Source organism: Branchiostoma floridae, chromosome 2 (genome assembly GCF_000003815.2).
Source record: "Branchiostoma floridae strain S238N-H82 chromosome 2, Bfl_VNyyK, whole genome shotgun sequence".
Classification (NCBI taxonomy): domain Eukaryota; kingdom Metazoa; phylum Chordata; class Leptocardii; order Amphioxiformes; family Branchiostomatidae; genus Branchiostoma; species Branchiostoma floridae.
In genome coordinates, this window is record NC_049980.1 from 9,555,105 (window position 1) to 9,581,848 (window position 26,744).

General features: G+C 42.3%; 2 protein-coding genes and 1 long non-coding RNA gene across 3 annotated transcripts in view; 2 read left to right on the top strand and 1 right to left on the bottom strand.

Moving 5' to 3' along the window:
• The window catches only part of LOC118409788, a 65,017-nt gene extending 51,598 nt beyond the window's left edge, over positions 1-13,419 (top strand). The window contains exons 12-21 of the mRNA XM_035811101.1: positions 8,376-8,498; positions 8,714-8,980; positions 9,120-9,301; positions 9,686-9,858; positions 10,445-10,547; positions 10,781-10,920; positions 11,102-11,210; positions 11,580-11,784; positions 12,199-12,336; positions 12,633-13,419. Coding sequence (XP_035666994.1) covers positions 8,376-8,498; positions 8,714-8,980; positions 9,120-9,301; positions 9,686-9,858; positions 10,445-10,547; positions 10,781-10,920; positions 11,102-11,210; positions 11,580-11,784; positions 12,199-12,336; positions 12,633-12,703 — 1,511 coding nt within the window. The 3' untranslated portion in view covers positions 12,704-13,419. The remainder of the gene's footprint in view (positions 1-8,375; positions 8,499-8,713; positions 8,981-9,119; positions 9,302-9,685; positions 9,859-10,444; positions 10,548-10,780; positions 10,921-11,101; positions 11,211-11,579; positions 11,785-12,198; positions 12,337-12,632) is intronic.
• LOC118409791 lies at positions 1,591-4,174 on the top strand. The gene is made up of 3 exons (XR_004830483.1): positions 1,591-1,632; positions 1,806-1,916; positions 4,149-4,174. It is a non-coding gene; the product is annotated as an uncharacterized LOC118409791 (long non-coding RNA).
• Positions 13,420-16,029: 2,610 nt separating the features above from the next.
• The window catches only part of LOC118403261, a 12,831-nt gene continuing 2,116 nt past the window's right edge, over positions 16,030-26,744 (bottom strand). The window contains exons 2-9 of the mRNA XM_035801875.1: positions 26,423-26,501; positions 25,866-26,159; positions 25,263-25,455; positions 24,668-24,903; positions 17,829-17,888; positions 17,362-17,610; positions 16,824-17,101; positions 16,030-16,179 (exon numbers count right to left, since the gene is read on the bottom strand). Of these exons, the coding sequence (XP_035657768.1) occupies positions 16,030-16,179; positions 16,824-17,101; positions 17,362-17,610; positions 17,829-17,888; positions 24,668-24,903; positions 25,263-25,455; positions 25,866-26,159; positions 26,423-26,501 (1,539 nt within the window). The remainder of the gene's footprint in view (positions 16,180-16,823; positions 17,102-17,361; positions 17,611-17,828; positions 17,889-24,667; positions 24,904-25,262; positions 25,456-25,865; positions 26,160-26,422; positions 26,502-26,744) is intronic.

Here is a 26,744-nt window from a genome sequence, read left to right on the forward strand (position 1 = left end):
CTACGGAATCCCATTCGGTAGAGAAGAATATCATTTTATTTTGCTTTTCAGTCATTGTCATTATGAAGTAAAAAAAAGGGATGAAATTATTTCATAGCATCATCTTTAAGAGTATTCAAGTAATTCCAAATTGCTTAGAATATGTAACGTTAAATTTGTAACTTGCCCCCTTATATATAAACAATGGATCGAAAACAAATAATTTGTAATTTTTGGCTATCATTATATACTCGGAGGTATTTTTCTCAACAGTGGGATAGGTATGACTGAATGACCTCTGAGATGCACTAGCTAATGATCGCCACATTTATTGTATGATGCACCTAGCCTACAATAAGTGGGAAGCACACTGGGCCGCGCCTTTTCGCGACTGTTTGAGAAATACATTTTCCAACAGCCACAAATTGGTAGTTCAGAATGACGATTTATATTTTCAAATGCACGCGAACTATTCGCCAACAGGCGTGATCATTGGAAATCTCTTCATCAGAAATCTTAATTATTGTACGTTGGCTAGCTTTTGATTCAGTGGCAACTCTGCGATTTCCAGCAATCTTGTATCTAATTTGGGGCCGAGACTGAGAATGTGACATTCAAGGCTCGGCCCTTCTGTTTGCAAAGGTTACGTATTTCACTCGTATGTCACAGGTCCGTGTGACCGCAAAGAGAAATTGGCGAAAAATTAGCAAAGATGCCGCAATCTGTCGTCGCCAGCATACGCGGCTCAGTGAAATACCAGATATAGCGAACTTCGTAAATCTCAGGATAATAGACTGGCCTATTAACATATACTGTACCAACAGATCAACACCTCAAACTTGCCTAGAGATGTACCGGGGAAGCCATGGCTACACATTATAAGCAATCAAAGTGACCTGGGATTACTTCGAGACGAAAATTGCTAGTATGTAATTTCGGTTTAATGTTCCTGCAGATGTCGACGAATGTGCAAATGGCACGGACAACTGTCACGAACAAGCCACCTGCACTAACACTATTGACTGGTTCACCTGTACATGTAACGCTCTCGACGGTTATTTCGGGGATGGAGTCACCTGTACTGGTAAGAACATAGAAGTTGGTTGTACACCAGCAAAATATTATATTGTTGCAGTGAAAGCATTTCTGACATTCAGTCCCATTTTACAAGTTACACAAAATTGCTTAGGCTCGCTAGTTAACAACAAATATCATTTTCTAAGAAGTATCCCAATTTAACAGAATGCCCCGCCGGTTACACTCGACACGGGAATTCGTGCTTTAAGGCCTTCAGTGAAAGAAAAACCTACGACGATGCCAGACAGGTATGTGCAGACGACGGAGGGCTTCTGGCCATGCCGAAAGACAGCGACGTAGACAACTTCTTGGTGAATACACTGAGGAATCCAAATGCACATCACTGGATCGGCCTGAACGACCAGAACAGCGAGCGTATGTGGATGTGGGAAGACGGAACTCCACACAACACAACTGGTGACTACAACCGCTGGCATCCTGTTGAACCCGACCATAGGGGCCATGACGAAGATTGTGTCTTCTACCACTATGGGGAAGCTGCTGTATGGAGCGACCAGTCCTGTGGAAGAACAGAAGCGTTCATCTGCCAAGTGGACCGCGATGTGGTGAATCCAGGTACGGCAAACGACATTCGGGAACTAGTTTTCTTCAACTATTGGTCCCTTTTCTTTCTTTCACTATTACTTTTCTTAGATTGTGTGGCATAAACTTTACATCATAAGTGGTGTTAGATATCATCGATACACGTAACTCTAGTTGTATTTTCCCTGCTCTATATGTTGCCACAGATCACTGCGACCCCAACCCTTGCCAGAACGGTGGAACGTGCACCGAGATTGGTGTTATGTCCTACAGGTGTGATTGCCCGGAAGGGTGGTCAGGACACAACTGTGAAATTCGTGAGTAGTTCTCTTTTCATTCCTTTCTTCTTTCAATTACTGGGGTTCTTCGTGACGTATAGCCTGAACTAAAGCTATGACTATGCAGGAACAAGGTCCTTACGACGACAAATTGTGTAACACAGACTACATGACGTAATGGTCATTTCATGATAAGAATTCTGCCCTCTTTTGCTCTCTTCCACATTTTAAAAGCGTTCTATTGGAAACAACCTACTATGATTTCAATTACATAATCCTCATGTTATCTGAAGAAAGGCACTTTACACGACTTTCCTCACTTTACTCAGGTGGAGTACCTAGCTTCGGCTAGGGCCGTCCCTCGGATAGGACGTAAAATGGAGGTCCCGTGTCTGGGGAGAGCCATACCCCAGGCACGTTAAAGAACCCCCACACGTGCGATAGTGCGGTGTGCGATGGTGCAAAATCCTTCCGTCTAGAATTGATGATTCTTCACAGATCACCCGGACTCCAGGAAGAATAGTGACATATCAGTCACTAATGGAGATCTGTATAACAAAACCAAACCAAAAGAGTTCTGTAAGCCGTAAAGGCGTAACATTGTCTAATTCAAGGCTTATCACAATTTCAACAGATTGTCCCCCAGATTACACTCCATACGCTGGTTCGTGCTTTAAGGTGTTCTGGGAAAAGAAACCCTACGACGAGGCCAGACAGTGGTGTGCAGACGACGGCGGGCTTCTGGCTCTGCCAAAGTACAGAGACGTAGACGACTTCTTGGTGAATACTATGCGGAAGACAAATGCGCATTACTGGATCGGCCTGAACGATCAGAATACCGAAGGTGTGTGGATGTGGGAGGACGGAACTCCACACGACACAACTGCTAACTACAACCGCTGGCATCCAGGTGAACCTAACAACGTGAACACGGGTGATGACTGCGCACACTACCACTACGGTGAAGCTGCTGTGTGGACCGACTTGTCGTGCTCTCGTTCGGAATCGTTCATCTGCCAACTACTACCAGGTATGTCACGTAACACGTAATATTTTAAAAGGTTTCTATTGAGATCGAATTCATTGCTGTCTCGATCGTTGAAGTCTTTTTGGTTACGTTGCTTTCACTCTATTCTGTGTTTGCAGTTCCAAACCACTGCGACCCATACCCTTGCCAGAATAGTGGTGTGTGTATCAATGATGGAGATTCCTACGTCTGTGAGTGCGTGGAAGGATTTAGAGGCGCCATTTGTGAAACTGGTAAGTTATTTATTGTTTCAATATGTATCTCGGAATATAGGTAGTTGATCATGCACGGTAGGACGCTCATATCAATGGCATTAATACTACTAAAACTGGTATTTACCTGGCATTTATATCACTCATAGTTGTGCCCATTTTCCAAAAGCAGCAAAACCAATTACTGTGAGGTGCTGGCTCGGCCCAAACTGACATACACTTCCACCATGTAGGATCTTCACACAGCCAGTGGAACCCAAGCAATGCCAAGGGCGGCCGTCAGCGCGAATGGCAATGGGTCTCCATGGATACATGAACCGGTAGACTAGTAATGTTACACTGATGCTTATACAGAACTGACCTGCATGCAGTCTCCGCTGTCGACTGGGAGCAAGAGCTGCAATGTATTTACAGGATGGCACACAAACTACAAACTCTAGCTAGCAAAGCGACACAGGCTTACTTAGAACTATTTTTCCTCCCTACCTTTCTCCTTTCCCCAGTGATGACTAGGACGGGTTGTAGGGAAGAAGAGTAAGACGTAGATGTGCCAAAAAGCAGTTACTCAATTGAGCAACTGGATAGGATTTTGGGAACGGTCAGACGGTATCTTTTTACCTGGATGTCTAACCTTCATCGACGTAAGACGTAGGTGGCTAGTATGTTATCATGGTTTGTTTCTGCAGATATCAACGAATGTGCAGATGGTACGGATAACTGCCACGAACTAGCAACCTGTGCTAACACAGAGGGAGGGTTCACCTGTACATGTAACGACCCTTATCACGGAGACGGAGTGATCAGCTGTGCTCGTAAGAAAATAATTTGGTTGTAAATTATCTGACAACTGCGACGTTAAGTGAAAACCATTCTTTAAAGTTTCTCTTGACATCGAACCGGGATTTTATCTATCATAATGTTAGAGCTAGGGAATGCATTACTTCCATTGAAGTTCATTGCACATGCAACACAAAATTTACATATAAGATGAAAAGAAATGACATTTTCAATGAAGTATCCAACTTTCAACAGATTGTCCTCCAGATTACACTCCATACCGGACTTGGTGCTTTAGGGAGTACGTGGATAGGAAAAACTACAACCAGGCCAGACAGGTGTGTGCAGGCGACGGCGGGGGTTTGGCCATGCCGAAGGACAGTGACGTAGACAACTTCTTGATGAATACGAATGGACGTCACTGGGTCGGTCTGAGCGATCAGAATACCCCGGGTGTGTGGATGTGGGAAGACGGAACTCCACATGACACAACTGCTGACTACAACAGCTGGAATCCTGGAGAACCTACGCAAACGCAAGCCTGCGCAAATGTCGATAGTTCTCAATCTGGATGGAGAAGCGATTGGTGTGGTATGTCATTGACGTTCGTCTGCCAGATGGAAGGTATGTCACACGATATGCAAAATTCTTATACAGTTCTTTTTTTACATCGAAATGGAGACATACCTCTCGCATTAGAATGCACTGCCAAGCTTGCTGCGCGCTATGGCCAATTTCAGTTAGCAGCGATAGTGCGTCTAGTGGAAAGGGATTTTAGTGGGACCTTGATAAGATAACTAACTAAAGGTTTTCTTTATCAGAAACAGAATTTATCTCACCTTTGTGTTCACTGTTCAAATCATTTTATATTCTGCTATAAATAAAGCTGATTTGGGACTGAATCGATTGTCTTTTACTTTTGTTATAAGGATCTAAGTTCAGCTGCGAGCTGCCACTCGGCATGTCACATAGTATACAACATTCATAAAAGTTATTAATGACATCGAATTGGCTACTGTCTCTTCAAGTCTTTTAGATCAAGTTTCTTTAATATATTGTTGTGTTTGTAGGCGTACCCTGCGACTCCAACCCTTGCCAGAACGGTGGAGTGTGCACCAGTAGTGGAACGGGTTCCTACAGCTGTGAGTGTGTAGACGGATGGTATGGACGGAGCTGTGACAATGGTGGGCTATCTATTTTTCTTATATTTCAACCTGTATCCCGAAATGCAGCTATTCGATCATGTACGCTAGCTAGCTAGGGCAACCATATCAATGGCATTACTACTGGTAAACATTGTATTTCTTGACAGGCATTTCATCACACAATTTGGTTCATCATCCAACAACAACAACGCCATGACGGTTATTATAAGGTGCTTGCTCACCCAACCTGAAGTACAGCTCTGCCTTTCTGGATCCAAATTCGTGTGCAATCAGTGGAACCGAGCAGTGCAGGCAGCGCGATTGGCAATGTCTCTCCATGATCAGTACTTTTACATATCAAATTCTTATACAGGACTCACCTGTGTGCAGTGGCCTCCCATGTCGACTAGGGGGAAAAGCGATCTCATCTCCACAACATGTGTACAGAATAACGCACAATCTTATAAACATATCAACAAATCAACATATCAACACATCAAACTACCTACAGACGTATGGGGGAAGCCATGACTCATCATTTTGGACACCGTTCAAATTTTCATTTTCTTAAAACTAAAAATATATTCTCATTTCAACAGATTGCCCCCCTGATTACACTCGACACGAGGGTGCGTGCTTCAAAGCATATGACCAAGGCAACAGCTATTTCGGTGCCAGACAGGTGTGTGCAAACGACGGTGGGCTTTTGGCCATGCCGAAGGACAGTAACGTAGACTACGCCTTGTTGGCTTTGCTTGATGGAAGCTCCCATTACTGGATCGGTTTGAATGACCTGGAGACGGAGGGTGTGTGGAAGTTTGAAGATGGGACTCCACATGACACTGCAACGAGCTATGGTCGCTGGGCGGGTGGCTACCCCAACGGAGGCGACAGCGAGGACTGCGTACACTACCATTATGGGGAGCATGCTGATTGGACCGACATGCCCTGCTCTCGTGGTGAAAAGTTCCTCTGCCAGCTGAGTCTAGGTATGCCATGTAACAATCTTGAATGTTTCGATTACATTAAATTACACTTAAACTTAATACATGTATTACAACGCAACAAAATTCTCCAACGAATCGATTCATTGACTGTCCAGCTCAGTTGATTGAATTCTGTTTATAGGCATGGACCTCTGTGCCCCCAGCCCATGCCAAAATGGCGGAGTGTGCTCCCACGACAATTACACTTACAGCTGTGAGTGTGCAGATGGTTTTAACGGGCGAAACTGCGAAGGACGTAAGTCAGTTCCTTTCCTTCGTTCATCGTTCTTTACAATTAGTTGTTACCTCGATCCCTTTACGTTCTTTCAGTTAGCTCATGCCGTTATTCGCTCTCTGCCGTTCCCTTCCCACGTATAAACGTTGGCTCCTGGCAACGTGTGTATCTATTCACGATAATGTCGTTTCTTCATACAAATGTGTACATTTCTGATACAATACGACAATTTTGCTCGAAAATTCTCCAACATACTTTTAAAGCTATTTTTCTGTTGTTAGAAACGAAGATGTATACGCAGATTGACAGATACCAACCCCACATTTCTATGTTATGGAGTATCACTTGAAAATGTCTACAGGTTGTCCTTCCGGTTACGTCCCGCATGGTGATACGTGCTTCAAGGCGTACGACGAAGGCAAGACCTACAGCGAGGCCAGACAGGTGTGTGCAGACGACGGTGGGCTTTTGGCCATGCCGAATGACAGCGACATAGACGATTTCTTGGTGACACTGAGGAACCCAGTTGGATGGGGAACGTACTGGATCGGTCTGAACGATATGGCTACGGAGGGCGAGTGGACATGGGAGGATGGAACTCAGCATGACACAACTGCTGACTACAACCGCTGGAATCCAGGAGAACCAGGGGGCGAGGATTGCGCACGGTACAACAACAAAGTAGTGGCAAACTGGTTTGCCGTCTCGTGCTCTTCTTCTTTGAGGTTCTTCTGCCAGTTGACAACGGGTATGCCCCTTTGATTCCTGGATGTCTTGACATTTAAGAAAATTATATACTCCGATTATATTCGACATATTAGCTAATAACATGTCCGTGACAAAACAATTAATTGAGCTGTGATAAAAGCCTAGGCTATTGTAACCTATTCATGACCATTCATCCCTATTAGTTTCAGTTCTCTCCAACAGTCTCTGCCCGCATCAAGCGACCAATGCCTGTAGAGATACCGAATCATCAAAGCCTGACAAAAAACACCTCAAAACCTTCAATAACAAGGAATATATCAGTACAAATAGATATTGCTGACACAAGCCAGCTGAAGTTTCCCCATATTGTTTCTGCACTGTGTAGCCCCAGACCCCTGCGACCCCGACCCTTGCCAGAACGGTGGAGTGTGCAACAATACTGGAGATTCCTACACCTGTGAGTGTGTGGATGGGTGGGGAGGACCCAACTGTGAAACTGGTAAGTTACTTTCTATCAGTTGTGGCTGTTACAAAGTAATGTTATTTGAATTACCTATAATTTCAACACTCTCCTTTGCACTGCCCTCTTCAAACGTCCTCTTGCAATGTATACCCGTGAGAAATCGTGTTACTTTTACTATAAAAGTGTAACCTCTATCAACAGTTATCCGCCAGGTATCTAGTTCAGCACCGTTTAGATATACAGGAGTGCATTGCATTGGGGGACATTTGCATTGGAATTCTCTTCAGATCCATTTATTCAGGGTGACGAATATTTATTTGCCCTGCTGGAATCCTGTAAGTATACAATATACATTATAATTGATAATTGTCATATCATTGTATGTATTTCGATCTGTCGCTGTAGATGACGACGAATGTGCAGCTGACACGGACAACTGTCACGAACAAGCCACCTGTACTAACACTGATGGCGGATTTGACTGTAACTGTGACGGAGGTTATACCGGCAACGGGGTCACCTGTACTGGTAAGAATATATAAGTTGGTTTATCATCAGTAAGACGTTATACTTCTTAAGTGCAGACATGGTTTCCTTTAAATTCCATCTTACAACAGAAAGTCTCATATGTTTATTCAGCGCTCGTAATTTGTAGTTACGGATTGTATCCACAGATGTCGACGAATGTGCAGCTGACACGGACAACTGTCACGAACAAGCCACCTGTACTAACACTGATGGCGGATTTGAATGTAACTGTGACGGAGGTTATACCGGCAACGGGGTCACCTGTACTGGTAAGAACATTTGGCTGTCCATTGCATTTTAAATCAAACATTACACTGTTAGAACGCATTACTTCAAGTGAGTTATGTATCACAACACAGAATCTCATATGCTCAATTACATCGTAACGCTGGCAATTTGTGTTGTTTGTATCCATAGATGTCGACGAATGTGCAGCTAACACGGACAACTGTCACGAACAAGCAACCTGTACTAACACTGATGGCGGATTTGACTGCAACTGTGACGAAGGTTATACCGGCAATGGAGTCACATGCACGGGTATAGAATATCCCTTTACTTTGTCCTTTATCACATGTGACAAGTTACTTACTTTTGTTTGCCTAATGTACACATAGCAAAAACATGCTACACACCGAGAGCCACCAATTGCAAATGAGGTTTGAAACTGTTATGTTCCCTACGTTTCTTTCACATGGTCGCTAATATGTTCATACTGAGTGGCTAGAAAGGCATCCTCTTTGTTGTCCTTACAGGTCTGTCTGACTTCATCTTCACCGATATCGGGATGGACTACATGACCCTGTCCTGGACAGTGCCTGCTGGCCTTAATGTCACACGATACCGACTCCGTTACCGTCATGCCGGGGCTTCGTACCGGGATCTGTCTCCCCCACCAGGGCCGGGTGACACCACGGCTACCGTACCCGGACTGTGGGCAGACACAGAGTACACCTTCACCCTGACTGCGTTTGGAGGTAACGACGAGGAAATTGGAGAGATCAGTGGGACGGAGACAACAGGTTAGTCGGTACAATGGCATGGATTGAGAGATGTTTTGGTCTTTCAACGCCATTGACTGAAGCAAGAAATAGATTGACTGTGCACATGTGTATCCAATGAACTTTATATGCTCATTCGGGTGCATGGATTTTGTTTCAGCTGAAGTTATCGTGAACGTGGAGTGCCATGAGGACTACATGACCGTGACCTTCCCTAGAGCAGCGCTACCGGCGGTAGATGTGGACAACATGCACCTGTTGGATGACAGCTGCCGTGCGACAGTTACCCAGACGGAGGTGACTCTCCGGGCCGGCCTGCAAGACTGCGGGACGATTCAGGATGTAAGTAGACGTCTGAAACAGACAAAACATTAGGTGAGGCGAGCGAGATTGCTATAAAAGTGCCAAAGTGATCCATGTGACCGTTTCAACAACGCTTCATGGCAGATGCTTTCTGTTTATCTGACGCTACTTCACTTTTATCCCCGGGGTAACTTATATCCGTTGTTTTTCAAAGCATTTGTATGTATTGTTAGTATTTGGAGATACGAATATCGACGGGCTGTGTTTTCAAACTGCATGTTTGTTTTTTTTAATATTGCAGTTTGAAACCACCATCCGTTGATTTCTCATCCCTAAATACCCTGGTCAATGTACAGAGGTTACCCCGCAGATAACGATGAAATTGCGTTTCAAAGTTTCTTTGCTTTCTCCTTGTTTCCATAGTCGTCAGAAGATGACAAGTTCATCTTCACTAACGAGGCCATCGCTAGTCAGGTAACGTCTGACAACGGAGCTGTGAGAGGAACGCCCTTCAGCAAGAGGTTCCAGTGTGAGTTCCTCCGTCAGTACGTGGTCTCACAGGGAAGGGATATCCTCTACAACATCCCGTCTCCTCGGTAAGTTCCACCGTCAGTACGTGGTCTCTACAACATTCCGTCTCCTCGGTAAGTTCCTCCGTCAGTACGTGGTCTCACAGGGAAGGGATATCCTCTACAACATTCCGTCTCCTCGGTAAGTTCCACCGTCAGTACGTGGTCTCTACAACATTCCGTCTCCTCGGTAAGTTCCTCCGTCAGTACGTGGTCTCACAGGGAAGGGATATCCTCTACAACATACCGTCTCCTCGGTAAGTTCCTCCGTCAGTACGTGGTCTCACAGGGAAGGGATATCCTCGACAACATTCCGCCTCCTCGGTAAGCGTTGTCATACATGCACAACTGTGTCTCAACTAGGGTTCATCTATTACATTGAAGTATGAAGAAAAGAAGTAGATAATTTATTTACGTTCAGCTCCGTGAAGAAATTCATGATCAAATCAGTGTAAAGCTCTCTACGAGATGAAAGTCATTGATTAGAATCCAGTTTCTGGGCTTTTGTTTGGTTTACTCTGAATGTGTAGTAAGCATAGAAAGAATAATCTCTCACACACGATCATCAGTCTGTATCGTTGTATCATTGCCAACTTTGTTGTCTTCTTTGCAGTGTGCAAGTCGTGGACGCGGAAAACAGTTTCACCTTCGAGATGCACATGTTCACGTCTGCAGACTTCACTGCGACATACAATTCACCTGACTACCCTGTGCAGGTGACATACTTCTTTCGTTCTTGCTGAGTCTATCAAAGTGCATTCCGTTTTGTTGTCTTTATCGGTTGCAAATAAGGTTTTCGAAACTGCCGTTGTGTTCAGGGTAGGCATCTTGTTTACAAACTAGCTAGAAAGTAATGAATCGTGTTTCTCGTCGTGCATGTAAATTTTGTTACCAATGTATCTGTCCCTCTCCCAAGACAAGAGTCTACTCTTTATGTCTACGTGTCTAGGTGACTTCATCTGACAATCTACACTTCGGATTGAGCGTGAACTCACCTCTGAACAACCTGGAGCTGTTCGCTCTCCACTGCCTCGCCACGCCCAGTACCGACCCTGGTGACTCTCCAAGCGTCAGCATCATTCAAGACGGGTACGTCACTATTCACGTGGTTTTCTTACATCAGACAGGTAACAATGAGTTAAAAGGTGGTAACAGCCAAGGGTTTAACTCCCATGTTAAAGGACCCAAAAAGACACACTAGAATAAAAAGTATGCCGTTCTATAATAGGCAAGTCCATGATCATTTGTGAAAATCACTTCTCTCCTGTAGGTGTGACATCGACACCACGCTTCAGCTAGACACAACACTGTCTAACGACATGGCCTTATACTACTCCATCCAATCTTTCACCTTCCCCAACATTGACGATCCCAGTCTGGTAAAATAGACAAACATGTAAACTTTGGTCTGGTGGTGGATAGACCAAATGTTCATGATGTAAAGTTGGTACTAAACATTGTGGCAGTGCCGTAAGGTTTATATCTGCTAAGCCAGGAAAACAGTTTGCATCTAATGGATTACCAATAAACATGTCCTGCGTTTTGCCGTCACAGAAGACGACTTTTCATCTTTGTGCATGCTTCAGCGTCTATTTGTGTCTCTACCTCTTAGGCTTCTGGAATGGTCTTTTTCACTTGAATTTCTTGACTACTGTATGGTATTTGGGTACTACGCGGTATTTGGGGTACCATAAATGTCGTGTTGGTGCGTCAGATTCATGTACATGTTGTTATTACCCCCACCCCAGGTGTACATCCATTGCACCATGGTAGTCTGCTTCAAAGACGACCCGGACTCGCGGTGCAGTCAGGGATGTGTCTCCTCAAGGCGGCGCAGGCGCGCTGTGTCTGACATGAGCGAGGCCCGAGTGCGACGTGCCAGCGAAAGGGACCACATCACTACCGTCAGCCAAGGACCCTTTGCTGTTGAGAGTGGACAAGGACAAGGAGAAGGTAGAAACCGTACATTAGCATGGTGTCAAATAATGTCTCTCATTGACGTCAACAAACCGGGTGACCTGTGCCACTAGTTTCGAACCACGTGTCTTTTTACGATAGAGAAAATAATAACTCATCTTAAAGCCAGAAAGCTTCCGTAGCTTGAAACCATAATATTTTCTTGCGTTCACCATACTCAAAACTATGAGGATGTTTTTATGTGGAGAGCTGTTGCGTGTTATCATTTCCAATGATAAGCAAATGTGTTCATAATTTCGCTGACATTCACATGTTTGATTCAGCATATACAGATATTGTACACTACTGTAAACAATTACTGTACGGTAGATTCCTAGAGTACAATATCTGCACATGACTGTAGTAGACATTATGAACATTATGTGTCTGACTGTATGTGCTGTCCCACAGCCTCCACCATCCCCACCGTCGGCATCGCTGTCGGGACAGCTGCGGGGATAGCTGGCGTCCTCCTGCTGGTCGTTGCTGTCTTCCTGGTGAGGAAGAGACGTGGTCGTGACGTCAAGGAGCAGGCTGAGGATCGTGTCGGTGAGTAAGACATCCAAGAACTATACAGAATCTGTCGGTAGATACTATCTAAAGAATCCTTTTCATTCATGACCAGGCGAACCGAAACGTTAGTAATAATGCTCTTTGATTTTGTTGCCTATGTCTGCATGTGGTAACTCAGTAATAGATCGTATCCATTGAATACGATCAAACACTAACTAGTGTACATAAGTATACTGTACTTACAGCAATGGCGTAACATATATTATGGGCATTTGGTACTTCGCCCTACAGTTCTGTTCCTTCCTCTAATTTGATGTGGTCTTTTATTTCAGGTTTTGACAACTATTCGCTTGAGATCTGGGGAAAGGACAAGGCTGGGAACGCGACCGCTAAACCTGAGTAGTCGTGTCTTGTGTGTGACTCGAGATATCAGTGTGGCAGCCCACAAAATCTCTCTCCCCTCTCTCCCTCTCATTCGGTCACTACCTCTCTTTTTCTCTCTCTCTCTCTTTCTCTCTCCCTCTCTCTCCTATATTCATACATATTCAACCTATCGACCATCTCCCTCTTATTCGCTCACTGTATCTCTTGCTCTTCTCTCTCTCTCATATGACATTAATGCATGTGGAAACATGCACACACACACACACACCCACACACCCACCCACACACACACATACACACCCCCCCCCCCCACACACACACACAGAGAAACGCACACACTTATGGTTTCTTTCACTCTTTTCCTTACTATCTAATCTTGTCTCTATCTTTTCAATCAACAGAAGTCTTTTCATTCTTTATCTCTTGAGCGTTGTGATATTCACAGACGCATATAAGTAATTAGATATAAAAAAACGACAACAGTTAGAAGCCTATAGGGACATTTTATGGGGGAATCAATCATTGAAACATAACAGATCTTTTTCGGATTAAGACTAAATTTGCGAAACTTTCACAGGACAAAATAGCAAAGTAATGTCACACAATGAGTAAATTTCAGATTTTTGAAAAGACCAAATAAGTAGAGGACCATCTGTTACTCTTTGCCTGTAAACGTTATAAAACTGGACGCTATAAACCAACCATGATCAACCATGTTAACACAAACACTATAGAGAACAGTGCAGACGGACGTCGTTTAGAAGTTAGAAAACTGTTGTCGGCTGAAAAAAAAATGCTGGTGATAATAAATTTACAAAAAAGGTCCATTACTGCCTCCACAGTGTGACAGACATGGCGGCCAACATGTTAAACCTGTTAGAGACAAAACCTCAGGGTTCTGTGGAGAATGATTTTGAAAGGCTCATCAGGCATTTGAGTTTGACATGATAGCCGCCATATTTGCAATTTACAACCGTCAGATTCAGAATAAATGAAGAAGATAAAATGGAGAAGACACGATTGGAAATGACCAAAGGGCATTGAGACTGGTTGTGAACCATTGTGGAATAGTGGGGTATTGATCATGAGTTTTCTTAACATGTATGCAGGATGCTAGCCAGTCCTCGTGTGATTATATATTTACATTAACTTTGTCATATTCTGACTTAAAGATGCACATTAACTTTGTCATATTCTGACTTAAAGATGCACATTAACTTTGTCGTCTTCTGACTTAAAGATGCACATCTAATAGAATACTGTTCTAAGACTATAAATATAAAATATAATGTAGGTTTCTGATGTATTATCTTTCTTTAGTCAATATACTACTTTTATCTTTCAGTGGCATTTTGATTAGATTTTGAAGTTATAATTTTGAGGTAATTATGAGGAGCATTGTTAGTTGACAAGACGTATTGGATGTTAAAATATGACTGTTATAGTGTGGTGTAGACTCGGCTTTACTGTACAATTAGAATCACTTATCTTAGTAGTCAAAAGCAACGTTGATGATATTGTATTTCTAACTTAAAGGCAATATAATCTAGAACCTAATCTACATCTAGTAGAGCTACCATCATGTACTTAACAGTAGAGCGGATCGCTTGGTATATCGGTTGTTATTGAATAGGTATTTTAAAGAAGTAGAATAGTATTGAATAGATCTGCAGTTTTGGTACCACACACATGTGTTTGTCATTTTTGTGCCCTTGATAAAATTGCTGGTGAAGAGCCAAGTTAGAAGAACAATTAAAAGAGCACAGGACATGAGCTAATACGTATATCACTTGTGTTGAAACTTTTCATTTGTACTCCACATGGTGACGAAGTGTAATCCCACACACTTTCTAAAAGAAAGACGGTTGAAATATTGATTATACTCATGGGGAGGGTGGCAAAACCCACCATACATATAGATCATGTGCCTCTTCGACACTATCAGCTGGAAAGCCGCCAGAAATTATCTTAGTCAATATGTCATTTCGACACATTATGCCTTGTGAGACTGCCAACATTAAGATTTGAGTGTCAGATTGATTTGTATCAATCACGGCAATCTGAGATCTCGAACCCTTACCCATGCTGCTTAGCGAGCATTCGAGTCCCATACAGCAGAGCCGTGTACGTATGGCAACAGACATAGACACATATACACACACAGACAGCCAGGTAGGCAGACAGACACACACACACACACACACACACACACACACACACACACACACACACACACACACGCACGCACACAGATACACACTCGCAGATACACACACACACACACACACACACACACACACACACAAGCCAAGCTCACTGCTATGCTCTCTTAGGATGAGGAGATAGGTTTGTTTTATGGTTTCCATAGAAGGACGTGCACTATTGTTTGTAAAGCTTAATCAGCTGGAAACTTGCTGGTTTATAAATGGGACCTAATATAAGCCGAAGTTAGAGAAGCAAAATGTTCCTCATGGCTTTAACAATGCTCCCCTCCCCCGGAATAAGGAGAGTACTAGTATATAAAACTATAGAGAATCGTTTCATCCAGGCAGTTTTATCCATTGGGCTATGTACTCATGTAAGTCTAATAAGCTGCCCACGGTTAACACATACGGTGTAAACACTGAAGTGTCAAATGCCATCTTGATGACCTTGAAGGAACAAGTGACCTTTTGGCAAGAAACTTGAGAGACTGGTTTTCAGCCAGGTGTATTATTCAGTGATGCCATCTAGCAGTCCTTTGTGGTATCTCAGAATGAGGTCTTCAAACCCTGCAACAGTACGTATAGCAACAGACCTAGACAAACACACACACACAGGCAGCCAGACACACACACAGAGTACGCCTATGCAAATTGGCCTCTTCCAGGTTGCTTAGTTTTCCATCTCCAGTGTCAAAGTTACCTGTATACCAAGTTCCAGGTCATTTGGCTTTCATATCATGACGCAGAAACCCCACATACATATTTGGTCCAAAATGACAAAAATCCCGATTTTGGTAATTTGGTGTAACGTTATGCTATAAGTGTGGATAAGGTTATGTAGGCATATGCCCTATGCAACTTCATATCAAATTTCAGGTCATATATCTTTTAAAACCAATTTTCATTCAATCTATCTTCTTTTTACATAATGTCAGTCCAGGGAAAAAATAGCTGAACAATCCTTACAATATGGACAGGTAGAAGAGCATGGTAAAATTACAAGTTTTTACCCTCCTTAGTCCTTACTATGACTATCACTTTCAAAATCTAATAACTGCACATGTACAAATTGACTGATAATTATAAAATGCATTGACCAAAAGGAAATTAACAGAAGCCAGCCATTTATGACATCATCCTGTTATATGTGAGGACGAGACTGGCAGATGTACCACTTTTTCTCGCTGCACTTAGTGTCGTCCCACATAGGATCAATGGTATGTCCTGACGACCAGTAGTGGACACAAAGTGAATCCCATCTAGAGTCTCTTGGCTCACTGGGGTGCCATCCCTATTGGAGTAAACAAATACATCATTAAGTCATCAGTGTATATATATATATATATATATTGATAAGGAATTTTTCGTCCAGATCACAAGATTTAGCTTACAAAAGGCAATGTATAAACTATCGGGATCCTTTGTTTGTCCATTTTCCTCTGTACGTATGTATGTATTGTGCTTTTGGAGTGTGCAAATAAGAAATAAGTGTGGCAATAAAAGGTATTGCCATGGAGACGGTTTTATTGTTAATAAGTATATGATTGTTGGTGGGGTGTGTTTTAGTATTCGTGGAAAACCCGCAATACCGGTCCTCGGAACTAACGCGACATGATATGCGCACTGCATATGCACTTCATACGGAGTGGATATGCTGAAGTAGTAATTCATACGCTAGATGTGCTAGACGTACACTTGAATCTATTCTGAAAAATGCCAAATGTTGGACGTACGGCTGCGTATTGACAAAATTCCATACGGATATCGTAAGGACGTGTGAACACACCCTAACCAGGAACTGAAAAAAAGGAAGTGTTGACTGTGCGAAATATCAAACAAGACTTGGAAGTGGCACGAGTAATAATCTCAATGTCAAAGCTAAGAATGGAATCTAAAAGATGTACCAACTATTGTTCTTGTGAACAGAACACATACCCGGTAGTGTCCCAGACGTGTCCTGTCCACCCATGTCCAGTCGACGTCGCCATCCTCCGTCATGCCAATCCAGTGATCGTAGTTTCCTCCGGATGTTTTGACCAGGCGTCTTAGAGCCAGGTCCAACTCTTTGGTTTTAGGCATGGCCAAGGTCGCCCCATCCGCCTTACAGGCCAGCTGTGCGTCCACAAAGGACTTTGGGATGGGAACCAGCCGGATGCAGTGTCGCCCGAGTCGTATGTAACCACCTTTGCATCCATGCCGCTTGTGTCCGACAACTGAAATTAACAGGTACGCCGGAGCTAGCTATAGTGTCATCGTTCATGGAAAATTGTTATTCCAATCGCCAGGGACTGTTGATAAACATCATCAGAGCTGCTTTTGTTATCTATGGAAAGCAGTATTATATTGTTTTGTTCAGGTATAGTTGACTAGTCATCAAACTTTATTGATTGATAAGATGTCATTAGATTATAGAGTAGATGTTATAGCTAAGGAGGATGAAGGGAAAGGAAAGCACTAACATCGAAGACCTTACCACATACTGGTACGTCACAAAACTCCCATCTCGCGCTGGCCATGGGATCCGTGGTGAAGCACCAAACTTCGGTCCAGTCGCTAGTCCTCCGGCAGTAGTTCTCCTCCAGCCCGGATGACGGGTATTTTGCAGTAGTGTACTCGTGTCCATGTGGTGTCTGACTGTCCCAGCGCTGACAGGTCTTACCTGTTTCAGTCTTAGAGACTGTTCCTCGGTAGGATGCTCCATCTCCCATCCGACATACCAGTTCTGATAGATGAAATAAATAAGAGAATAGTATCACGCATGCATCTTGGAAACATGTCATATCATAGCATACCCCCCTCTCTCTGTCAGTCAGCATACCTACATGTAACAAAAAATGAATTTTTCTATCATTTGCCACTATCTAAATTGAAAATTAGAATTTTTATCGAAAAGAAAATCTACACGTTATTGAAGGAAACAGGTATCATTTATACTCTTACCTGATGAGATTTTGTAGAGGTTCGGTGCAGAATTGTCGAGTATCTTTGGCGCACAGCGACCTGATGGGGTGAAGCACAATCGTGGACTTTGAAATGTGAATAGATAAGTTCTATTTCCGATATCGTATATCTATCTCGTCCAGTAGCGATGGAGGACGATGATTGGATACTCTGATTCCACATACAATAGAAGTGATACAAAGGAACAGTGTAATCAAATCACCAGTCAGTGAGTCAGGCTTTGCCGATGCAACGGCAAAGAATTCAAAATAATCCTATTACATGTACAAGTGAATTAGTGTGATAGAGGGATGCTATCATATTTTTCATTAATAGACGTTACATTTGACCTCTTACTAGTGAATTAATGTGATAGAGGGGTGCAATCACATTTTTTTTTACTAATAGAAACAATTTTTACCTTTTACTAGTGAATTAACGTCATAGAGGCGTGCGGTCTCATTTTTAAAACTAATAGACGTTATTTTCTAACTCTTATTAGTGAATTAATGTGATATAGCGGTGCCATCACATATTTTCACCAATAGAAACAATATTCTAATTCTTACTAATGAGTTAAGGGTGATATTTATATCACATTTTTTCACTAATAGACACAATCGTTTACCTCTTACTAATGACTTAATGTGAATGAGGGATGCTGTCACTAATAGAAACAATATTACATTAATTCCCTAGTAAGCTTGTTGAAAGATTGTGTCTATCATTGAAAAATGAGATAGCACTCATCTATTACATTAATTCACTAGTAAGAGGTATAAGATACTTACTAACGTCTATTAGTGAGAAATGAGATAGCACACCTCTATCACACTACTAGTAGTAGTGTCTTTCAATTCACTAGTAAGAGGGTGAAAAATTCTTGTCTAAATGTTCTGATGAAATAATGTGGCATAATCATAGACTGCAACATTGGCTCCGAATAGAGTTAATTCCAGTTGTGGCGGCCATGGTCATCCGGGGTCAAGGCACCAGAAGGAGACTGCAGGTGGTGCCAGCTGGGCATTCTACTATATAGGCTGTATTGCAGGCATAAGTATGCCATCTTCGGGAGTGCATTTCACCCCTCTAAGGTTAACAACTGCACAATATATGCCTGTTATCTATAGAAAATATTGTTTTGGACATTTGAATTTGATTTTGGTGATATTTTTTTATAAATTTTTCACATTTTTTAATGAGTGACCTGAGAACAATTAGTGTCAGTGTTTATATCATCCATGAGTGCTTTGTATTGGTAACTGTGATATAGTAGGTTTACTATTGGGATTAAACCCTACAAATACATAAAATATGGGGATGACATCTTTGCGGGTAGAAATTTAGAAGACATTTGGCAGTTGTTCTGATGATTTATTGATGCCAAGATCCGTTCTGTAAACTACGCTCTATGGGAATATCATGCCAGGTGTGCTCCTTTACTTTCTTCCCAATTCATGTTTTCATTGTTACCTCCATGAAATGTCATGGAGGTTATATTTATATTTCAGCCATACCATAGGTATGGTGAAATATATTGTATTCGTAATGTTTCTTTCTTTCTTTCTTTCTTTCTTTCTTTCTCCTGTCAAATCTTCAGAACACGGTATCTCCGTTGTTCCTCAACCGAACGACTTGAAATTTGGCACAAGGGTAGAGTGGGCCAATACCCTCGGACGATTTTTTCATTTTTTCCATATCTGTCTCTTAAATGATTTTACTAAGGTTTTTGGGTCATCTTAAGACCAAAACTGTATATTTGGGCCCCCTGTACCCTGGTATTATAACCGAATGAGCTGAAATTTGGCACAGATGTGCCTTGATAAGTCCCCCATATAGATTCAATATCAGTTTTGGTGTACAGTATAAGGAAATGCTTTTTTTTGCGATTTTTTGGTCATTTTTTTTACCAAAAAAGGACACTTTTGGCTCCTGTACCTTGGTTTTAGAACCGGATGACCTGAAATTTAGTATAGGAGTGCCCTAGACATATGCGCACATGGATTCAATAACACTTGAGGCATACAGTACAACAAAATGCTTAATTTTACGATTATTTGGCCATTTTATGACCAAAAAGTAAACTTTTGGCTCTTGTGCTCTGGTTTTAAAACCAAATGACCTAAATTTTGGTAAAAGGGTGCACTAGATATTTATTCAAATGACACATGTATAATTTTTGTCATAGACTACGTCAAAATGATATATTTGGGGATTTTTTGTCATTTTCCAATTGCCAGAGGGGTCAATGACCTTAAGGTCGTTGACCCCCAGCTGCAGATTGCACCTACTGGCATATATGTCTATTTAATCTAATTAGATAGGTAACCAATCACTTAGCCCGAATCTATATCCTAAAGAGGGGGGGGGGGGGTGGCAGCCATTCTTGCATAGAGGGGGCTTTTTTAAAAATCCATTTTTTGGACTTCAGTGATTATGTCAAAGTCTTATTTTAGCGGATGTATTTTTGGACTGCTCTACTTTACATGGAAGAGTCCATTTTTTGCACACGGAAGGGGGATTTTTTCAAATTCAGTTTTGAACGGGTGAAGATTCAAAATTAAATTTTTAGTGGAAGTGTTTTTAGACTGGTCTATTATACCTTTTCATGCACTGGGACCTTTTTATATTTCAGCCATACATAGTATGGTGAAATATATTATATTCGTAATGTTTCTTTCTTTCTTTCTTTCTCCTGTCAAATCTTCAAAGTGATTCATATCCGCCGTTCTTGTAGTCCGGTTGCCAAACCCCAGATTTTGGGGTAACCTTGCAATGCGGTCCATACAAAGTTTTTGAAATTCGGCACAGGGGTAGAGTGGGCCAATACCTTGATGCTCTTTTCTCATTTTTTTCACATCTGCCTCTAAAATGATTTTATTGAGGTTTTTTGGTCATGTTATAATCCCCCCCCCCCCCCTGTACCCTGGTATTACAATTAAATGACCTGAAATTTGGTATAGATAGGCAGTGGATATTTGGTAAAAAGATTCAAGTAAAAGTTTTGACATAAACTACTTTAAAATGATTAATTTTGGCACTTTTCTGAGGGGAAATTTGTTTTCTTTTGGCCTCCTGACGTGACCTTCTGTGACCCCGCACAGAGCTCACACCTGTGCGCGTCAGCCAGAGAGATAATTGAATCAAAGACCTAGCCAATCAGGTCGAAGAGGAGGCCGAAGTAATATTCATAAGCGGGGCCTCATGATCCCGTATATAGCAGTGTTCCCGCCAGAATTTTTTTACAGCGTTGGGGGCCCCAGGGGGAACGAAGCCAGCCTGAAGCCCTCGCATTTTAGACTATTCAGAAGGTTTTATGTTGTATCAGTTCTTAGGGGCATATCTATTATAATCGCAGCAGTCACTTAACTTTTCTTCAGGAGTTTAGCGTAACAGTATTTCAGGTCAAACCGTCAAAGGCAACTAAAAACAAACTTTAACGTTACTGAGTTCAACAGTACTTATAACTTGTCATCCGAAGTTGAAATGCTAGCGATGGTATTTTCGCTGCGCTGTTAGCTCCGTGCGACTGTTGTTGACGGTCTTAGAACAATATATTTTGCCCCCCTGTACCCTGGTATTACAAGTGAATGACCTAACATTTGGTATAGATAGGCATAAGATAGTTGGGAAAATGATCCAAGTAAAATTTTTGGCATAAAGTACTGCAAAAAGCTTAATTACAGCACTTTTTTGAGGGGAAATTGGTTTTCTTTCGTTCTCCATGCCGTGACCTTTCGGACGTTCACCCCACAGAGCCGACATCTGCACCTGCGTCTTGCCGGCAGGAAGAGTTAATTCAATCAATGGTTCAGCCAATCAGCGAAGAGGAAAGCGACCACACAATACGGTAACTTGAAGACTCAGGCTGTACAGACTTCTCGCCAGGGTTTTTTCAAAGCGTCGGACAGGGGTCCGGGGGCTGCAGAATGTCCCTGGCGGGGTCCAGGGGCAGGGCCACGGTAGGGGGGACCCAGGTGTGCGAAGCCCCCCGGAAGCTCTTGCATTTTAGACTATTGAGAAGGCTTCTTTTATCAGTTTTTTTAGGGCCATATCTACGATGATCGTAGCAGTCACTTACTTCTTCAGCAGTTTGACTTAAAACTATTTCGGGTCAAAGCTTCAAAGACAACTAAAACCTCATAAACAACAAACTTTACTTAGCTTAATGGTACTTGTAAATATTGTCCGGGTTGCCATCCTTAGTTAAAGCGCTTATTTATAGCGCTATTATCTTCGCTGCGCCGTTAGCCGCCGTGCGACTTTTGTTGACGGTCTGATATCCCTACGTCGCCGCCTCACTGATATTCCCACGGAAATGTTTCAAGAAAAATGCCTGGCAAAAAACGCTGTTCTGCGTCAAATTCTATTCGATAAAACATGTGGGACTCAGTGTTACAGTCTAAATATTTTGTAGAAGCACCGCTGTGGGAAAGAAGGTCCAAGCAATGTAATACATCACGTAGCATGAAGTTCACTGTCAACTGGCACACGACTGTTTGAAACTCTACGTCTAATCAACAGCCGTGTTTGATTGATAGCCGGCGGCCCTTTGATCAAGTCGGCGAATTAAGGTGCGTTAGTTAGACAGTTTGCGTTTAGTTTTGATACGTAATTATAAGTTAGACAGTGGCGAGAATGATTGTTTTCTCATCAATATTTCTCTTCCGAATCATTTGAACTTAATTGTACATCTAAACAATTGGCTTACCTGTGCAATGTTTATATGAGTAGAGATCAGTGTACTGAAATGACGTATTGCTCCTAGTCAATAGATCAGCATTTTCTCTATAGTGACCACCTGTCTATAGTGGCCACATTTCTATCACTGGACTGGAAAGAAAGCTGCTGTATTTTCTCCAGAGCAAATGTAGGTGTTTCATGTGCTGTTGTACTTTGAACATTCAAAGTGTAAGTAACTTTGAACTGCCAGAGTTTCAGCCCAATAAAACACTCTCAGCGCCAGGGTATGAACAGACTGACCTCCGAAAACAAATCCTCGAACAAGGTTCAATCGTATCTTCCGGGTCTGGCAGGAAGTTGTTAAACTAAAATAAGATTAGGCTCGATGGCTGATTGCATACAAAGTAAAACAGTTCAGTTTTACAGCTTGAAGAAAACAAACGCTCCTACTACACAGTACCTACACATGATTGATAATTATTAAATCGTATGCCCTACTTGAATAAAAAAGTTTACTGCAATAATAAATGTACCCACCTCACAAAGAGCTTATACTTTTTTTATACTTACACCTAGTTATCGTACTGAAAATTGTTAATGACATTACATGAAGTCATTCAACAATTTTCAGTCATGATGAAAATTTTCTGAATGGAAGGTGTGATTATTGTCATTTTCTGAAAAATAGAAGCAAGCTCTGTTTTGACCTGGAATCAATACTAGTCCACTTTGGGGGATAATGTACTGTTAAGATGTTCCATTTTTGCGCAGGGGTGATTTGGAACAGTCCAATGTTGCGTGGGAAGGGGTATGGCTGAAATATGCTGTATTTGCTCTCAAGCAAATGTCGGCCTTTCTAGTTTACCCAGCGTTTGTGTGTCTGTCTGTCTGTCTGTCTGTCAACAAGATAACTCAAGAACGGCTAAATGGATTAGATTCATACTTAGTGTGTTGGTGGGGTGCGATGAAAGCTGGAAGTGATTAGATTTTGGGCCCCCTAGCGGCTTCCCTTGGTACTGCATCGCAACTTCCCGTTTTGCTATCTCGGTGTTCTGAACACGCTATGGTCGAGATTTTTGAGTGTTAGATAGCACTTGTGTTCAGGAAGAAGTGACATGAGTTTGGGCCCCCTAGCGTCTAGTTTTGGGATAGCAGGGGCATTTTTGTCAATAACTTCTGAAGAGGATAACTCAAGAAGGGAACAATTGATTTTCATGATTTTTGGTATGTAGGTACCATGGACAATGTTGTACAAGATAAGATACCAATTATGCAAAATAGGAGTAAATTTGCATAATTAATGAGAATATTCTATCATAGCCGTTTTTTCAATGTATCTCTTGTCCCGGACATGATATAGTCTTGACATTTGGGTTGTAGATAGCTTGCAGTGTCATGACAAAGTGGAGCAGATTTCAGCCCCCTAACATGTAATTTCGGAACTACAGGGGCATTTTTGTCAAGACATTCCAAAGAGGATAACTGCAGAAAGGATTGACGGATTGGCATCATTTTAGGGGTGCAGGTAGCTTAGGCAAAGGTGTTCATAATGATATACATGTTATGCATATGAGGACCTTATTTGCATAATTAATGAGGAAATTGTATATTGAATACCATTGAATTGAATACCATTATTAGCAATAACTGGACATCAATAAATGTAACACTTATTAATTATGATAGATGGAATATAAGCAGATACCAAATATGGTAATGAGGAACTTATTTGCATAATTTATGTAAAAATTGCAAAGCCGCTTTATGTCTAATGATTGGAATTTCATACTTGTGACATTTGTACGTTAGTCAATGATGAACAACACCACGCATAAATTATGTTAATGTGTTAGTCAATTGCATGAAATTTACAAAAGCTCTCAATTTTCATGGAGGTATGAGGTCGCCGAACTCTAGTTTTATTCTAGTTTAAACAACATAAACCTACACAGCAAAGTCCACATGTTGGGTCCATTTGTCGCCAAAATGCCAGTGTGCCGCTAGGGGCAATTCGCAAAAAAAAAAGGCAACGTCGCCACAATAATCTGTCACCGGTAGTTCACAGTCCAGAGCGATATCAACTTTCCTGACAATATCCTATGAACACGCCACAATAAAGAATATAACCATGTACAGTAAACGTAGCGAAGGCCTACCCAAAAATACTTGGACTTCACACAGGGTCAGTATTCGGTAGGGTCCGGGAAGACGGACGCCCACATAGCGACCCTTCATCCCCTGACAGGAGACGGAAATGGACGGCTGGTTCAGGTTGATGTAATGATCACCTCCACACCTGGGGTTCGTGCTGATGTGATAAGAATCCCCGATGTGGATGTTGAAGGGGTTGATTCTTTCCGGACAAAGGTCTTGGCGATTGAAGATGAGTACCCTGTAGATGTTGACAATGACAATAGAGTTTTGTGAATATTCGGATAAACGTTCATCGTAGCACTCCTGATAGATCATGAGTCACTTTTATTACCTCCATGAAAAATAGAGATATTCTTTATATGTGTGTGTGTGTGTGTGTCTGTATGTGTGTGCCTGTCTATAACACTCGCTAGAAGAAGAAGGAGAAGAAAATTATCAATTAAGTTTGAACATTATCGATTAGCTTTGAAAACTTTGGACATGCAGGTCAACTATGGAGATTTGAAATTAGGTTTATGTGTACACGGTGTGTATGTGTGTTTGTCTGTGTGTATATACATTATGATGTACAAATATATGTAAAAGCTGTACACATACCTGTCAATCACATACGATTGCCCAAGATCCACCCACCAGCTCGGGTTAGTCTCCCCCGGGTTACTAGTGTGTGTACAGGAACCATGGTGGTACGCGGGATCGGTGTTTCCGTCTACGGCACGACTGGCAGCCCCTCCGGGAGGACGGAAATGGCTTGTTTGGAACGCTGGCTTTCCCAGGGCAACATTGACACCTGATGCAGGCGAGAGGTCTATCATTATATAGTAGTTTAATATTAATATTGATGACTTTACATTAAGTACTTGATATGGATTTCCATGTTGCTATGATGTGCGGCATCGCAGGGTATCGTTGCGATGATGTAAATGTCCCTATCAGAGCAGCGTGTAATATCTGATTAGGGCACATATTTTGATGCGATATTTTGACACGGACATAGTGGTACGTAGGGACGCGTAATCAGCCTACACTAAAATCCTGTTGCGTACCTAAAACGTCCATGGTATAATAAATTGCAGTATTGCAAACGTGCATTTGCGCGTACCCAATGAACCTTTTATAGACAGTTTAGAAAGAAATGATGAGATAGGCAGACATCGAGAGTTACATAACAAGGACGGTATACAAAGTCAGTGTACATACCAATCAGGTAGACTTCATTTGTCGAGGTCCCGCCTTCGCCGTCCACTCCACAGGCGGAGGAACGTCCGTACTTGAAGAAAGTGTTGTGGCCATTAGCAGACCCGAAACACTGTCCGCCATCCTGTACAGCAAACACGGTCAACCCACGAGAATGTGCTACCTGGTAACACTTCTCGACAGGGTTACTCCGTGCGCCATAGCTGTCACCCAGGCGTGGATCTGTCCCCTCGAGTGTTGGAATGGCGCGGTCAGTGAGATTATCCTTCCAGCAACCCAGACTTTGGTAGCAGTCTCCTATGTGGGGGAAACGAGAGGGTATTATTGAAAAATGTCACGGGCGGGCATTTCCTGCCATCTCCCATTTAATAGAGCATAGAATAGAATAGAGTTTTCTTAATTTCGAAATTCATTAGGGACTACAGTTGTCGGAGATTAAGGTAAGTTAGCAGGGCACGTCGATACAGAATATTGTCCAGGAAATAAAGTTAGGTTGGGGGGGGGGGGGTGGTCATACTTATTATTGTGTAGGACAATAATTGGTCACCCGAGTGTCGTACCTTCGTGGGTCTTTGAAGTGTTTTGCTTTGTAGTCCTCTGAAGCTGGTCAAATCTTGTCTTTTCCACATGTGTCAAAACCTGCCGACAAATAATTATACAATCGTGTTCGTATTACTGTACAATACATATGAACTGTGATGTGTTCTATAGGCTGGGGCATTTCAAAGATCCCAATGCCTTGGTCATCTTTGCTGTTCCAGCTTTTGGAAACGTACTCATTCTCAGATGGAAGTCGGTGGAGACACTCGTCCCACAGCCAGCTGTCGTCAATGTGGGTAACAACGTTGAATTGGTTGAATCTCTCTTCACATTCAAATAAAT